The sequence below is a fragment of the Xiphophorus maculatus genome, chromosome 11 (genome assembly GCF_002775205.1).
Source record: "Xiphophorus maculatus strain JP 163 A chromosome 11, X_maculatus-5.0-male, whole genome shotgun sequence".
NCBI classification, from domain to species: Eukaryota; Metazoa; Chordata; class Actinopteri; order Cyprinodontiformes; family Poeciliidae; genus Xiphophorus; species Xiphophorus maculatus.
In genome coordinates this window covers 4,069,895-4,087,451 of record NC_036453.1, presented here as the reverse complement: position 1 = coordinate 4,087,451, position 17,557 = coordinate 4,069,895, and the positions used below count along the sequence as shown (strand labels likewise).

General features: G+C 36.6%; 2 protein-coding genes across 2 annotated transcripts in view; both read right to left on the bottom strand.

Moving 5' to 3' along the window:
* Window positions 1–4,767, bottom strand: part of crebrf (CREB3 regulatory factor) — a 33,414-nt gene extending 28,647 nt beyond the window's left edge. The window contains exon 1 of the mRNA XM_014471381.2: window positions 4,631–4,767. The gene's annotated coding sequence lies outside the window, so the exon portion shown is untranslated. The remainder of the gene's footprint in view (window positions 1–4,630) is intronic.
* A 3,387-nt stretch (window positions 4,768–8,154) lies between these two features.
* Window positions 8,155–16,722, bottom strand: pcyox1l (prenylcysteine oxidase 1 like). Its single transcript, XM_005806013.2, has 7 exons — window positions 16,394–16,722; window positions 15,235–15,441; window positions 14,960–15,134; window positions 13,798–14,009; window positions 13,202–13,342; window positions 11,531–11,942; window positions 8,155–10,274 (listed from the first exon to the last, which is right to left on the bottom strand). The coding sequence occupies exons 1-7, from the start codon at window positions 16,500–16,502 to the stop codon at window positions 10,025–10,027; spliced, it is 1,506 nt and encodes a 501-aa protein (XP_005806070.1). The 5' UTR covers window positions 16,503–16,722; the 3' UTR covers window positions 8,155–10,024.
* Between the last annotated feature and the right edge of the window lie 835 nt (window positions 16,723–17,557).

The following is a 17,557-nucleotide window of genomic DNA, read 5'->3' as shown; positions in this document are numbered from 1 at the left end:
CATTCTTTTTTCAAGAAAGAATTATTGTTTTCAAAGTCATAATAAACAGAAGCTGTAAAACATATTTGTCAAACAAGATAGTAGTTCTTGGGCTGGCTAACATTACTGAACTAAGGAAAACAAAGGAATGCATTGGTGAAACAAATCGTAAAAATCCATTTTTTACCAAAAATCACATCTCATCTGAATCGATGATTCATCACCCAGCCCTAGATAATAATCTCACTATATGACCACAATTTATAGGATTGTGCTCATATAAACTAAACTGGGTATACAGTAGTTAAATATAATATAAACCTGCTTGTCTGTTAAAGTGTTGTATATTCTGTCTTAAAAAAGTAGCTCATTAACCACCAAACTTTTTTCCGAGAGATTTTTCACATTGCAAACACTGAATGTATCTTACTGGGACAAACCAACATAAAGTAGCGCAGAATTAGGAGGTAGATTGAAAATGAAACACGGTTTTTAAATTTTCTGCAAAGAGAAACATGAAAAGTCATAAATGCCTCAACTCTAAATACAAGGAAATGATTTAAGTAAAAGTACATTCATGAGTTGGAATGGCCCCATCAAAGGAGATACAATGGATGTCACACTTGTTCAATGTAACCAAAATATTTTGCTGTTGCGGCAAAAACATAAAAATGATGTGAAAATATGAAAGATTCGAGGTATTAAAACACTTTTTTTCAAGCCACAGATGAAAAACCTGGATTGAATCTTAAAGAGTTAGCTCCAAACAGCCATCAGACAATGAAGAGCTCCAACTGCGAGCCTGCTGTGCTTATCTCATATCTCCCGCCACCATGAAAACAGGTGATATTCTTTACCCCACAACAACTGGATGTGATCCAAGTAGGCCAATCAGCAGTACCTCCTCTGGAATGAGTTACCCACTGATACCAGCGAGGCGCTAATTACTGCAGAAATAACAAGCCGGAGATGCCAGCCTCTTTATGAAAAGGGACATGCGAGAGCACACATCACAAAAGGTTGTTAATCCTGAAGCCCTGCATGCATTCGGACAACGTGGCAACAGACTGAAATAGATGCTAAATAACAGTCGCTTGTCCCTAAAGGTTAGGGATTTTCATGGGTTGTTTAGATGACTAACAGAACGAGCAGACAGGTGGTAATGGGGCTGAGTACCACTTATTCTTTTCCAATCATTCACTTCAGACAGTTATGGGCATGCAGTATATCTATTCACATTATCGATATATACAAGTAAAACTAACTTAGGTGTGTGTGTGTCAGGGGTTCAGCTGTTATTTAAGATGAACCCCTGACATCTTAAATAACAGATGTGAATGGAAGCAGCTGTATGTCTTTTCTACATGCTGCTGCAGGGTTTATTTGCAAAACAGAAACAGTGTTTTGTTATCAGTTGAGAAAAACAGGGTCTTTCACTTCACCCAAGGACACGATTACCACTCTCACAGTTACATGCGTGTCCTCTTTTTTTTAAAGTAAGAGTTTCCTCAGGATGGGTGGACTGTTCATATTGCTTTACTTCACAATGCTCAGCCAGACCTGGAAAGTGCATAAATGAAAAGCCAGGCTTCTGCAGATGGCATGTGAAACATGTAGCTGAAATTAGTGATGCATGTAGTCAAAGTTTAAGCTGAAACATCGTCTAAATTGGTGCAAATACAATAAAATGTATCAAGATTAGGGAACTATTTTTGTAAGTAAGACTAATGGATGTCTGGAGAGCAACTTTACTTTTTACTTAATGGCATCACAGGCTAATTAGAACCGTGAGAAATGCATTTCCTTGTAATGATGCACCTGTCAAATGGCTGCTGACTGAAATCAACCCTCATATTTTGATTAGTAAATTCGAGGTTTCACTTGTTTTAAAAGCTTTAATGACTGGCAATTCTTTAATTTTCTGTTGGATTTAAAAGTATTATCTGGATTAAGGAACCTGCAGCACACCTTATGATCTCTGTGTGTGACATATAACAATAGACTTAAAACTAGGTTGAAAATAGTTTTAGATGTTATTTTCTCCAGGAAACGAATTGGATCAATATGATTAGTGCAAATCTGATGTTACTGAGCTGGTATGAGAATCAAAGGACATGATGACTTTGACTAAACATACAAAGTTTTAGTGTACTAGCACAATACAATATTAAAACAAATAATACAAAAGTATAACATAATCTCATTCCCTTAAATTATAAGAGAAAAGCAATGACTACTCTGCTACAAAACAATATTTTACACTGATGATTATTGTTTTTGTTAATATTACTTTCACAAAACCTCATGGCTTATAGTTAAAAGTTTCCTTCAGCACTTGGAAACAAGAAACAGAGGACGATTCTAAAGGACATCAAATGCTAATCGAATGTGTGAATCTAGTCGACAGAAGCTCAATAACAAAGCTTTAAACCAAGAGAGGAAAACCTCAAAAACGTAGAGCCACAGACACCTGAAGGTCACAGCCTCATTCAGTGAAGGTGTGTTTATTTAATAGGACAAAAGGTTGAGCAAACGACTCTTACTTAGTTTTAAAGGATCTTTTAATTGTGTTAGAAATAATCTCTGGAAGCAGGCCACTTGAGCTTTTCCTGCTGAGACAGGTTGGCTCAGTTTAACTCATTGATTTAAATGCTACAGAAACAGATCCGCTTGTAGGCTGCAAAGCCTCAAAATTAAACCATTAAGGCTTGGTTAAAAAATAGGAATAAAACAGCTAGCATTAAACTACTAATACAAGTCAAATATAAAACATGAAAAAAGTTTACTTTAATTTCACAGAGAAGCAAACATTCAACTTGACCTGTATTTGAACCAAAACCCCAAAACAAATTAACCATCTAAAAAATCTTGCTATACTTCATTTGGAAAGAACAGAACAGCAAAAAGGGCTAATATTTTGTGCTGTAATCATGTAAATTGAAAACTACTCTGACATTTTGTCCATAATTTTTATGTTAAGCCGATGTATCTATATTTAAGTAACAATTTAGGATTTATTTTTTTTTAAAAACAACAATCAGGAATAATTGTTTTTTGTTATTATTAATTCAGCCATATTATGTATTCTTAATATAAAAACTTGTGCAAATATGGCATCTCATTGAATCCATACAATATTTCCTACCTGGAAACAGCACATTAATTTATAATGATGCAATTCATGTCATTCTGTCACAGGACATTATTATCACTGTAACCAAGAGAGAGGTAAAAAAAAATAACAAACATTTCACTTTACATCAAACACTGTTGATGAAACTGTAATAAGCTTTAGATTTTTCCAAAACATTTTTAGGATCACCATGCTGTCAGTGGAAAGACACAAACTGACGTTTCGTTTAAGAAATAAAACCGTATAGTTGATGTATTTCCTTTGTATTTCAAACCTGACAGCAGGCATTAGCATCACAGCCACTACTATTGAATAACACGCTGGCAAGTGTTACAAATGACCTATATTATTCCCCAGTAAAGCCAGAAAGTCACCAGTGTCTCGCCAGTCTCTGCTCCCATCACAGATCTCTGCAAAGCAAAACAAAACGTCAATCTAACAGTCTGTGCCAACACCCACGTAAGATTGCTTTCCTATTGGTCGAAAAGAAACCAAGGCCCGCCTTCTGGAGTGTCTGATAGGCCACACTGGCCGTCAATCACAGAACCTGCTTCATCATAAACAGCTTGTTTCAATCTAGGTTGAAGCAGAAGATAAACAACCAGGAGGCCTACATCCCCGTGCCCTACATATTATTATTTATGAGATATTTACATAAAATCACACAAAAAACAAAGTCTACACCATAAAATCGTTAACATTTCGTGTATGACCGTGTTTTCTCGAAAAAACAAACATATATGCATAGACTTATTCACATTGACTCGGTCGATGAATCCCCAAACAGGCTTTTTAAAATAAAAGAAAAACAAAATTCAATGATCTTGAAAGCATAACGCTGAATGTTTGCACTCACAGTGTATCTGAGCTCGGATCACATGGATTTGCCGAGCATTTCTCCACCAACACAGGATGTGTTTGATGTTGGGGGGCGTGTACCATGGGACACCTAATGCTGCAAAGTCAGACTTTTTCCTCCCCAATCACCCTTCAACACTATTTACTTATGTAATCTTATATAATCTGAATGCATAGGAGAAATGGGTAAATATAATGATCGGTGCGATGTTTTTCTGGACAGTTTAGGCTCCTTACATAACAGTTGTTTTTACCCAAACTGACACGGAATCAGCTGCTCTACGAGCTTCGCGATACCAAATCAGCAGAAAGTCATCATAGTGATCTTTTGCAGCCAGCTGACCGATATTTATACCAGCTAATCAAAGAACATGAGCTAGCTAACGTTTCTCCTCCTCGACAAACAGCCAAAAGCTGAGACAAATGCCACCATAAGATTGTTTATTTGCATTTAATTCAATGTGAAAGAGCCGAAATTACACACTATGCCCTATTTTCACCTGCAACTCAGTCAGTATGGCCTCCGTCCGCCCCCTTCCTCATCCCAGCTGTAGCCCGACACTCAACAACAAGAAGCAGCTAGCTTCGAAGCTAACAAGCCATCGCGGTCGAAACACACACTCAAGTGTCCATAAACGCACCAGTACTGGTCCTACTCACTTTTAAGACTCCCATGCACAGGTCTCGCTCGTTGCTAGACTTCCGTGTTTGAGTTAAGCCGATAATTTTAAAAATATTTCCCTTTCCAATGGAGTCCACACGGTTTTACAGCTCTCTCGGGTTTGTTTTGTTTTTCTCCTTCCTGACGGGTTTCTGGAAAACGCGTGACTACCCGACCAACGTGGTGCACCCACCAGCCAATGGGAGAAGAGCTCCGAGCTGGAGAAAAACACGTTTTAATATTTTTGCAGGGTTTTATAGCTTAAAAGTCACAATGTAAAGTTGCAAAACAGCTAGAAGATGGCGAATATTGCATTAGAAAGATAAACATTAAAAGAAAAGTAGCAGAGCTCTAATGTTTACTTAGGCGTGCATAATGATAATGTATTCTTAGTGTACTTCTATATTATTTTGAGTAAACAGCCTGCTTCAGTACTTTGCTATTTATTTAGTGCAATGAACTGTTTTTGCTTTGCTTTGTTTATAAAGTGTTTGAGAAAGTACTCCACCCCAGCTTTCGTTTCACTTGAAAACCGAAACTAATGTGGCAAATGTAATACTAAGAAAGCAATGTACATGAAAAAATGAGACAATTAAAGAGGTTAACCTTTTACAGAAAAAAAGGGACGAAAATAAGATGCGAAGCTTTTCTTTCGGTTTCAAAATTGCTCAGGAGTAGTAAATGAAAGTTAAAACGGTGAGTCAGTATGGAGGTCCAAAAGTGCCGAAGTTTATTAAGAAAATAAAAATCATCAGTTGCTTGAGTAATGAATTAAACATGAAAATAATACATTAGCAATGTATAGTTTATAAATAAACAATATTATCTTATTAGCAAGTCGAAAAATGTGACAGATGAATCAGATAATGATAACTAATTAAGAAGGTCCAAAAATGCCACTATTTATAAACATATATAAAAAATAATTATTAATTTTGTTGGAAATGAATTTAGATTTTATAAACAACACATTAATTTTTTTTAAATATGTTCAGAAAAAAGGTACATAAATTTATTTAATTTAGAAAAACATCCATAATTATGTAACTATTTTTGTAAATAATTGTAAGGTTGGATCCTAACTGCCAAAAGCAGCAAAAGGTGATAAATAAACAATCAATAATTATTGACACTTTTCATAAAAAAATATTTAGGTATAAACAAATATTAAGGAAATATCTGCCGTGATTACATAATCAAATGATACATTAATTGATTCAATCAGAGATGATTATTCTAATCTGAGATTGCCAATGGCATTTTTGGATGTCTATATTTGAATCACTGTTTAGTTTCCAAATACTGTGTCTGAGTAATTCTGAAACTGAAAGAAATGTTTTAGCATTTAGATCTTTTTGCTCCTTTTCTGTTTCTTTCTGTATTTTCTGTAAGTTGGCAAGTAATTAGGTTGATCTTCACTCTAAAAAGTAGACATAACCAAAGAAATAATAATAATTTTTCACATAGTGGCTTCAAATCTTTCACATTTAAATATTTAAGTATGCATTATTGACCTTTAATAACAGATACACTGCTTTCTTTATTTAAAGTTTTGTTTTAGTGATGGCATGGATAAGATTTTCTTTTATTATGTTCTGGCACCTTTTGCACTCGATATGTCTAAAAGCTGTTTTCTTTTTGTCCAAACGGCCACAACTGAGCCAGTGAACAAAACAATATCACAAGACTTTTTTTCCCCAAATAGTTTTATTTCTGCCCATTGAGAGACAACATTTATTCCTTGAGGGGATATGGATCCACACTGTGTAAATAAATGTGAGCAACAAACATATCCATGACAAACTTAAAGTGCCCAACAACACGTTTCAGAAACTAGCAAAAGGTAAAACATTTACACATTGAGAGTTTCAAAAGAAGTGTCCATTAATCTGCTCCATGTTTCAGTTGATCGAATATTTACAACACACAGCCTGCAAAGTATGACAAACAACATATTGAGAAGATGTAGAGAATTAAAAAGCCAGAATGTGTGTGAGATCTGTGGAATTTCATAGCTGGCAAAGAAATGGGACTTCTCAGGAATTCAGCGCTGCTCGGAAGTCTTCCCGTGTTTTTTCCATTAAGTTCTGCTAATAATTAGAGTTCATTTGTAGGGATTTTCATGCAGAAAGTACTGAAAAAGCTTTACTTTAAAAGTTGAAAGTTTAAGAAAAAATGTTCTTATTATGATTAAATGTCAATTTATAAAACAACTTATTGTTTTTCCGTTTATGCATTTAAAAATGAAGATTTACCAGGATGTGGACTAATTTGAATTTCTTTCCCTTTATCTGTAAATGTCAACATAAATTAGCAACTTCTGTAGGTTTGGAGTGGTTAACACTAATAATTTGTTTTTGAAGCACCATGTTAGACTCCGAAACACTGAAGAATAAACAAAAATGCTGTGGGAATATTTGTCATGCATAGAGTAGCCTATGTAAATTATAACTGAGAATTTAAAAACTGCTGCATTTTTCCTGCCAGTCATCACAATCAATTCTTCAAAGACCCTTGAATAGTATGAGCTAAAAAAACAAAAAACATTTAGTTCCCCTTTGTAGTATTTTTTAAATGAATTTGTTCACACAGTCCTTGCATTCATTATGACTGAATGTGAGCGATTTACCAAACAGGGAAGGAAAAAGAAAAAAAATCAGTCTACAGGAAAAAATAGAATAGCAGTAAAAGATAAACAATGCTAAATACAAGATACACTTTACAGTTTTATTTGTAAAAAAATGCATAATGTTCTTTTCTCTATAATTATTCACCACTGTGTTGGTTTGATGCATAACTCACCCAAACTTTGTGGTTATAGTGTCACATTTTAAGGTATTGCACATGCTAATTATTAAACACTTAAGTAAAGTTTGTTTTCACTTATGTACAAACAAGATGCAGATCTTTATTAATTTTCATTCCACTCTGGAGAAAAGTAATTACTGAAGGGAATATGTTACAGAGTTAGAAGATTTACTGATTATCTCATTGTGTCAGCAATCTCAGACTTCAAACTTAAGATACAAGACATATTTTCCAAAATGCTTCTAACTAAATTAAGACAAAAGACAGAATGAATAAAATTAGATTCATAAAAATTGTCTAAAGTTCATCTCTAGATGAGGCTCAGCATCCCCTCTGACGTTTAAATACTCCCCATGTAGCAATAAATCTGTGTAAAATACTTGTACTTAAAACCTAGAATGCCTTATCTTCTCTGATGAACTAGGCTGAATTCAGGAAGAGGGGAGTAAAAAGATAAAAGCTGTAAATTAAATAGAACATGAACTTAATCCCCTGGGGGGCATCCACATTGTCACAAGATCACAGCTCTGCTTATAAACTTGTGAGGAGGAGAATGAGATAACTGTAAAAAAAAAAAACAACAAAGTGAGGCACCTTGATGCCACTTGTAGACAATTTCTAAGATTAAAGAGATAAATGAAGTTTAATCACAAGACAAAATGACATTATTTACTAACGAAAGCCCCTTTCAGTCACAAGATATTCGGATGACAAGTCAGAAGACAAGAAAAGCGTTTTATTCTCTGTTCACCAACATTTACAGCTCAAACCCAGAAACAGATCAACATCATCCTTTAAAGTTTTACATTTTTAGAGAAGGGAATTGCTTAGTGTCGCTCTCATGCTTGAGTGGAAAGAAAATGTCATGTAAATTATCAGCAACAGCAGATCGGCGCTTGGCTTTGTTTTCTATCCAGTGTGAAAGCTGACTGGCTCCAGTCCCTGAAAAAAATTCTTTCCGCTGGATTACGCAACAAAAACAGGAAGGGGGAATCATTTAAAAAAAGAAGAAGAAAAAAAGGGGCGGCGGGAAAGAGCATAGCACCAGTGGTCACTGCGATAAGTCACTGCATAGCTGTGCAGTGCATAGCTGTGATTACTCCATTATCGAGATCCCATCGTGATCAGGTGAAAGAAACTATCATCACATTTACATTTTAATTTACTGAAAGCCCTTTGAAAAGTTCATTTATTATCCTAATTCAGCTTCAGAATGTAATTTACTCATTTACCACACAGAAATATATCAAAAGGGTTTATTTAGTTCATTAAATCGATGTAGCCAATAAAAAAACTGTTTCTGAGACAGTTTAAATATTACATAAAGCAAAAAATAAAATTGCTTCTAATACAGAAATGTTATGTAATCACTGGAAAGACTGACTTCCAAGTTATCCAGTATACAGAGGCTGACATAATAATCCATAAAAAAAAGCTGGCTGGTCACAGAGTACTGTATGGAAGCATTTTAATGGAAAGCTTGGTGGAAGGAAAAAATGTGGTAGATAAGGTTTAGCTGCCGCTTGTGAGGATTGTAAGCTGAAGCTATTCAAGAGTTGAATTTTGAAGGATATGGACTTAAAATTCCATATACTTATGTTCCACAGTACAGTTACACACATAACTGTTTCCTTCTTGTTTTAAACCCTTTTTACTCAGTTTTCCAAAGTCCTCGTCTTTGATTAAAGTAGATTTTGCGTTTTAGTTGGAAATCAAAGTACCAAGGTCTCAATGAAGACAAGAGAGGATCAGAATCCAAGTTTCCACATTTAGTTTTGACTGGGAGAATCTCATCAAAGTATTTTGTGCTAAATTTTTGTTTAATTGGTTCTTGTAAAAATATGCTAACTTTGTTAAAGTTAACAGAAATATTTTTAGTTACATGTTTAATCAATCTATAAATCACAAGAGCTTTACTTTCTGAATTAAAATATTGAACATTTCTAATGTTGTTCTAATTTATAAGGACTGACCAGTGAATTTGAACAAGTATCTAATTTCTCTGAGTTTTTCTTTGGCAAATAAAACAAAGCTGAATCATTTATTTACAAACTGCAGTAACTGTATCCTTAGAGTTATTATAGTTACGTTAAGTAATGAACATTCGCCACATCTGAAAACTAAGAAGCAAAGCAACAGTCCAGATACCTCAAGGCAAAAATATAAACTGGCTGCTTGACATTCTTCTTTGTGTGGAAAGAAAATTAACAAAAATAAAAAACATCCCATTAAAGTCCTGCAACATGCATAAATTCTCCTCTAATTATTTTTACAGGGAAAGCCAACTGGAAAACTAAAACATTGCTCTATATTTGTTTAAAAAGTCTCATAAGTTCTCATTTTATTTAAGTTGATTTATGACTAATTTACAGCAACAGGCAGATTTTATTATAGAAACGTGGTCAAGACACTACAAGAAGCTTAAAATCCTTCGATAAAAGATTCTAAGGCTAAATATTTGCAAGTTAAGATAAACAAAACCATATTCTGCTGTATCACCATACACATTCACAGATTCCCCCCCAAAAAAATCCCTTTTAAATAAATTTTTACAGCTGACTTTTCTTCACTTTGAGTTGACTGGATCATAGCTCCGTTTTGATCCGGTGCATGAGATCTTTCTGGTCCACCATGTCCGTCTGTTTGCTCCAGCGGTGGTACGCCAGCAGGGCGATGTTCTTGGCTGCCACTGAGCTCATCTCCATGGCGCTGCCGGCCCACTCGATGCCGTTGAGGTAGTAGAGGTTGGGGTGCAGCTCCACAGGCGGCAGGCCCTGGCTGCTGCCGTACTGAGGGTAGGCCTGCCACTCCGTCACCTGGGCCGAATAGTACGACCTGCACAGATCCAGAAGGACGATATTTATATCTGACTGCGATACAATGCAACATACAGAGGTGAGTAGAGTAGTCAAAAACTTTACTCAGGTAAGAGTAACTCCACTTCAACCTATTTTCACTCAAGTAAAAAGTAGCCGTCCAAGAAATTACTAAAATAATAGTGAAAAAGTATTGAATAACTCAGTACTTGAGTAACTGATCCAATTATCAAACCTTTTATATTTAAAAATTACACCAGACGGACCAAAATATAGAGATAAGTGGAAATTTTAGGACCAAAATAACAATAATTCATATAAGTAGCAAAAAATAACCAAGTTGGACAAAAGAAATGTTTTCCAAATCAGTTTCTTTCATTATAAAACTTATGAAACTTCAACCAAAGCTGCAGGTGTGTGTCTGTGTCTGGTGAATTTTTGATTAAAACATGTTTGTTTTTCATTCAGTGGGGAGAAAATCCAGAAACTTTACTCAAGAGTAGAAATACTTCATAATAAAATTACTCTCATAAAAGTAGAAAGTAAAAATACGCCTAAAGGCAAAATCTTTCAAAAAAGTTACTCAAGTGAATGTAATTGAGTAAATGTAACTAGTTACTCTGATCAAATACGCGGTACTGTGAAAATCCGCCCACTAACTATGATTAAATAAAACCTGTATAAAAACATGAAGTTGGCTAAAAGAGCTCATAAAGTCACACAGAAAATCCCTGATCTGGAGAATTTCAAGAATGGATGAAAAACAAAGTCACTAGATGCGTTTCCATTGATGATACAATTGTCCAAATTTGATATTTTGAAAATAAATTTGGTTAATGGAAACAGGACAATTTCTTTAAAAAAAAAATTCTAATCTTTCAATGAAAATTTGCGGCACTAGGATGCGGTGGTTATTTGGCCAAATCAAAATTGGTTTATTTTGCAGAACTGCAATGGAAACACGTTTTTCATGTCAGATGAGTCACATGATCAACAACCAAATGTTGCAGGTCTTCTGGTTCTGCGTCCTTGGAACCAGAACCAAACATGGAGAAGCAGCATTCAGCTTTCATGCATCATAAATCTGGAAAACAAGGTTTTAAAGTTTGATGTTGGTCAACATCAAATATGTTGACCAAGATATTTGATGTGTACTGATGATTTTGAAGGTTTTCTCAGTTGTTGACTGTATGCCATCTTCTATGACTTTGTATTTTTGTGTTTGCTTTGTTGTTGAGCTATACAAATAAACCTGATTGACTTTATTCAACTGACCTGAAAAGCGTTTTGAGTTGCGATTTGTCCAGAGATTGAGGTGAAAACACCTTGTAGACGCCGGCTTCCTGCGGCTGCTTGCGCCGGAAGCCGGCTGAGATGTTGACGGGACAAACGCTGGCCACGCTGTTGAAGAACAGGCTGGGCGTTTCGGTCGTGAGGACGCTGGCGAACGGGAACAGGCGAGGGTCCGGGAAACCAAAGAAAGACGTGTTGAGGTAGCCGTGAACGATTGTTGCCACGGTGCCGTGATAGCTGCCGGGCAGCTCGTCGAAGGGAGGGGCGAAATCCTGGAACTGCAGTCCCGAGCCGACGCTGGCCTGAAGCGGAGTCGCCAACACTATGATGTCGTACAGCTCCGATCCGACTCCTGACGCTGCGGTGAAGTTCAGCTGGTACTGCAGCACCTCCCCTGAAGCACAGGAGTGAGACAGAGGAGTGAGAGAAGTGCTTAGTATTATAAAAAAGCTAATTATTGATTAGTTTATATATATATATATATATCTGAAACACGGCCATATTAGTAATGTGACCTTCCTTGTTTTATCCACAATTTTCACTCCACACCTTTGCTTTTTATTTTCAAGCAGTTATGAGGCAAAACCTTAAACTAGTACTGCGCAAGCTTTCGACAGGCCGTTGCTAGGTAACCAAAGTTAAGGGGAACTTGAACCTGCTGCTTCTTAACCAGCAGGTTGTTGCTAGGTAACCAGAGAGCCAGTGAGCTAGTTGAAACCACTAACCTTAGTTAGCTCGCTTTGAGAGGTTGAGAGGCGAAACTCTTTTCTCTGCCTACATCCCCCAGAATGCTGTGTGGTTCTGGATCGGAGTTCATTGAAATTATTGACAAATCTAATCAGATTATCAATTCTAATCAGTATTATCTACTGATATTGCTCACAACGATATCGCAATGTAAATGTTTAAAAGACATAAATGTAGACAGAGACCTGTTTTAACACAAAGCTTTCTGTTTAAATGTATTGAAAACTAGAAGTCAAACTATTAATCCTGTTCTTTGACTAATTTATTATTGCTGAAACCTAAAAAACAAACAAAAAATATTTTTCTTCCTTGACAGCTATAATACTTTTTCAGGGCCCAAGAAGGGAATGCAGAAATTTAAAAGTATTTTTAGCTGCTTAAATTCAGACGTTATTATCCAACTAGCAGGAGTCTTGGATCTGTCTCCATTTGTTTCCCCATCACTGCTGTTGTGGAGCTCATATTTTTAAGAAATCTGAACTGTGAAACTTTGTTTTTTTTACAGGAGAAATGTGAAGTGACATCAGAAACTAGACCCTTCTGCTGCATTGATGTTTTGAAGTGAACTCGATCATAAATGTACTCTAAAGTGGCCGCTTTATTTTAGTTATGTTTTCTGATGATGAAAGCAGTAAAATCTGTGAATGAAATGACAAGCTGTGCTGGTAATTTCACCATTATGTAAGCAAAGAGAGCAGGGGAGAAGAAAATGTATTTAATGTATTTAACATGGTTGAACTGAATTTAGAACTAGTTCGTGTTCAGGATGAATCAGCAAAAAACTGCTGATCCCTCATTTTCAAAATGGCTAATCCTCTCCGCACAGCAACACAAAGTCAAATCTAAATTAAACTGGATTAGAAGATTAAAATAATCTTTTTTCAGAAAATGTCAGTGGGGGTATACCTGAGTGGAGCGGGGAGATAGATGTGACCTGAGCCTTCAGTAAGTTAGCGTTAGCCATCTTCAGGAGTCCTGAACACACCTGCTTGTTTCCTCCTTCCACCGCCCACAGGTTGTTCTGGGCACCAGCCAGAGAAACAGCGCCTGAAACACACACACACACACACACACACACACACACACACACACACACACACACACACACACACACACACACACACACACACACACACACACACACACACACACACACACACACACACACACGCACATACACAGAAAAGAAATGAAGCCAAGAGCTATAAACCAATTATCAGCTGCCTACACACCTTCCTGTTCCCTGGCTCCCATAGGCCACCCCCCTCCTCTCACCTCACTTTCCCCTCTTCGTTTCTCGACTTCCAGCCTCTCTCATACTCATTTCCTGCCTCTCTTCTCTCCCCCTCTGAGCTGACCTATATCAGCAGAGATGTGGATGCTTTTGTCATATTGCCCTCTAAATTCACCACCACAGTTTCTGTCCTGTCACTTCCATGCTCTTCATCTCCTCACCCCCTCCTCTTCATCCTCTACCCCTCATTGCTTCACACTGAGCTGACCTACAAAGGCGGGGATGCTGACGTTCTGTCCGTAGTTGACCCTCATGACGGGCGCTATGACCTCATCTATGAAGCGCTGCGACACGCCCAGCTCCAGCAGCGAGTCGGAGAGCGGCCGTCTGGTCATGTTGATGAAGCCGCTGCCTCCCAGAGAGTCCAGGAGTTCCTCCACGGAGCTGAAGGCGTAGCCGTGAGCCTGGTACTTGTAGATCCTGGATGGCAAACACAGATTGCAGACAAATTTAGAAAACACTTCAATACATTTGTCTCATTCATGTCCGAAATGATCAATAATCAGTGCAGAACAAAAACGGGTGGAAAGATGAGAGTTGCCTTGAATGGAAAAAAATAAATCACTTCCCGAGAGAGGAGGCTGATTTATTTCAGGTCGGTTAATGTTTCAAAGCAGACATCGAAGCAAGAAACAAAGTCTCGATTGAGTCGATAATTCATTTCTCAGATGCTTATTTTATTAAAAACAAGAAAAAAATTCTCTTCATTAACTTCCTCCATACATAGGTCTGTCATCTTAAGTTTCACTGGATGATAAACTGTCCCAGACGTTATTGCAATAAACGATAACATTGTTGTTTTGAGACCATTTTTAAGTAATATAATGGTAATGGCATAATAATGCAAGAATACATTCTGAAAAATTCTCATGAGGTTCCTAAATATTTTGTAAGGACTTGAAATGTTTGCAGCAAGCAGTTTCAAGTACCGTTATTAAGCTAGCAAGAAAAAAAAAAGTTGTCCCGATCCGATTTTGGAAATTGATCCAACATAGGCCAATAAACAAAAAGAAATAAAATAAAATAAAAGAGAATCGGATTATACAAGCCCGCTGATATGAGCTCTCTGCTCTAGCATTTATTCTGCCCCAGTATTTCTATCCAGCAACATTTGCATCCTGCATGCAGACACATTGGTTTATACTTATTGTTCTTGAGTATTGTTTTTTGTTTGATTAATATCACTTCCTCAAGCCTTTTCCAAGAATCCACACTACAAAACCAGCAGTAAAAGTATGCATGATTTGTGTTGATATTGTATCAAGTTAACTTTGGTTTCTGTCAATACTTAAAGCTACAATATCAGTATCAAAACGTTGCAACGTTGTTACCCCTAAAACAAAAAGCAACATAAAAATTTTTATCTTTACCTCATAAATTTCTCCATGATTTCCTCCACCCACATCTGCAACCGTATGAAGCTGATCCCATAGCGCCACCAAAGCCGGAACAGATCCAACAGGTACCAGTCGGTCTCCTCCAAAATCACCTCTTCACCATTAAAGACGGCAGTCTTTCCTGCCACATTTCGACGGTATTTCAAACCTTTAAATAGATGAGAGGAGAAATTTTACCCTAAGGAAAAAATAATTAAATGTTCTGTGACTGAATATCCCTGCCATTATTAAAACTTGTTATAACTCACCAAGCTGTTTGACAAATTCCTGCATGTGCAGGTTGAGGGAGTGAATAATGGATCCTCCAGACTCGTATTCATTGTGGTTGACGGTTACAGTGGCCAGTCGACCTCCGACCTCGCCCTTCTCGAACACGTCCACCTGCACCTCCGGACCGAAGTGTTGGCGCAGGAAATGGGCCGTCGCACTGCCTCCTATACCTGCTCCAACCACAGCTGGAGCACAGAAAAAAGGAAGATAATGCAATGCAAGAAAACTAAAACGTATGTATTGTGTCTAGTTTCTAGTGCAAATATCTTATTACACTTAAAATAAGACTACACTAATTCACAGATAACTTTTTAGAATGATATGGGAGCTTGCTTAAGTCAATAATTATTGAATATTGATAAAAAGTATTAGTTCCATTGGCAGATCTTTTCACTTAAAACACGGAAAATATGTCTTGTTTCAATATGTAGCTTGTTTAGAAACCCTTTGAGCATAAACTCATCATTTTAAGGTGTTATTTTTTACCTAAAGTCTTTTCAAACCTTAAAAACATCTCATATATTCTCTTTGGGTCAATAAATGTCCATCCAAAATGTGGATACAATGACAAAGATTCTCCTACTGTTTCTGTCGAAAGCATTTCTGAAAGCCTCAACTGTCACCGTGCTGTGAAAAAGTATTTCCACTCATTTCATCTCATTTTTTGGTCACAAATGTTTCCGAGTTCATGAGTTAGAATGATCTAGTCAAAGTACACACATATATTCAGGACATAAATATACATACAGTTGATTCACATGTACAAATTCTATTTAGATTCATATTTCTATTTATAAAAATGAAAATATATATATTTTTTACTTTCCATTTCATAATTACGCACTCTCCGTGTCTGTCCATCACAGAGAGTAGCAATAAAACCAGTAGAAAATTAAATGCAATGAATGAACCAATGAAGACATTTTTAAAAAACTGATAATAAAATGTTAGTCAGCCAGAAAATAGCGGTTATATATCTGTGTCTTTCAGAAATGAGCAACAAACAAGTTAACCTTTTTTTTATTTTTCATCTCGGTGTCATGTGTTGCTAGCCACCATTGCTAACAGTAGCTGAATCCAACGGTAACCTTCCGGGCCTGCATGTTTTAATCCTCCATGGGTGTGAACAGTTCTTACCGATTCGTGAAGGCGGAGCACCGTCTTCATGAGCGGGTGTCTCCGGGTTTCCGACAGCTGAGCAGACCGTTAGCACCACGGCGATGAGCGGGAGTTGAAAGCCGCCCATAGCCGGTTGGGAGCAGCGCCGAGGGTAAGAGGTTCGGTTCAGTACCAGCAGGTTAGGTTCAGGTTATCTCCCTTCTTTCGCTTGGAGGGACATGCTTAGAAAAAATATGATGCAGGTTTATTTTACTGAGAATTGAATCAGTTAATTAAGTTTAATATGGTTCACAAAGAAGTACAAAGATGATTGTGAGGATGCGGTAGCAGAGAAGGGGGTCAGCATCATTTATATGCCACCGTGCGCCAAGTTGGCGGAATCGTTCCGTTATTCAAAAAGCCAGAGCGGCGTAAACATCATCGTCATCTGTGGCTGATTCAAATAGGGTAGTATAAAATAATTAAATGATTAATTTTTGAAAAAATTTATATATTTAAGCTATCTTGCCTTCAAATACTTTAGTGTGTACAACTGAAAGATAAATATTGGCGGAGGCAGTGAAGAATCTCATCAGATGTACTGTATTATGTCTCTGTGTATGAATAGGCCCTAACATCTGATTGGTTACTTTGCTTAATCAAGTCGATTTCAGACCAATCATCTTGACTATATTATTTCATGTAGGAATGCGGCACTGGAAATATATAAACCTTAAATAAATACTTAATTTACTGTGATAGTATCTCAATAAATAATTTAATTAAGTAGATATTTATTAAACTGAGTTAGACATAATTTTTTTAAATGTTGTCATATATGTGGCCCTCTATAGTTTCAAAGCAATAATGTTGGTTCAAATAAATGAAGTCTTCTCATATTGAAACGAGGCACTTTCCAGCAAGCAGGAAGATCATGCGACGGCAACTTGAAAAGGAGCGGTAGCTACTACTGAACGAGTGTAGACGTCCGGCAACATCTTATGACGTAACACGTTTCGACCAATCAGAAATGGCTATGCTGGTCTTGAAAAGTGTGGCATTTTAGGAGACAAACCTTTTAGCATTACTCAATGCAAACACCAAAATGTTTAGATTTTTATTTTATATATAGTATAAATATATATTCCTTTTGGTATCTGAACACAAAATAGTAACTGAAATTAATATTTTATGTTTTTCAGA

What these genes read in the sequence shown, in the direction of transcription:
- pcyox1l (XM_005806013.2), bottom strand. Translation starts at nt 16,502, where the DNA reads ATGGGCGGCTTTCAACTCCCGCTCATCGCCGTGGTGCTAACGGTCTGC. An exon ending in TGCTCCGCCTTCACGAATCG is followed by an intron (nt 15,442 to 16,393) that starts GTAAGAACTGTT and finishes TCTGTGCTCCAG; the next exon opens with CTGTGGTTGGAGCAGGTATA. An exon ending in TATCTCCCCGCTCCACTCAG is followed by an intron (nt 11,943 to 13,201) that starts GTATACCCCCAC and finishes CCTGTGCTTCAG; the next exon opens with GGGAGGTGCTGCAGTACCAG.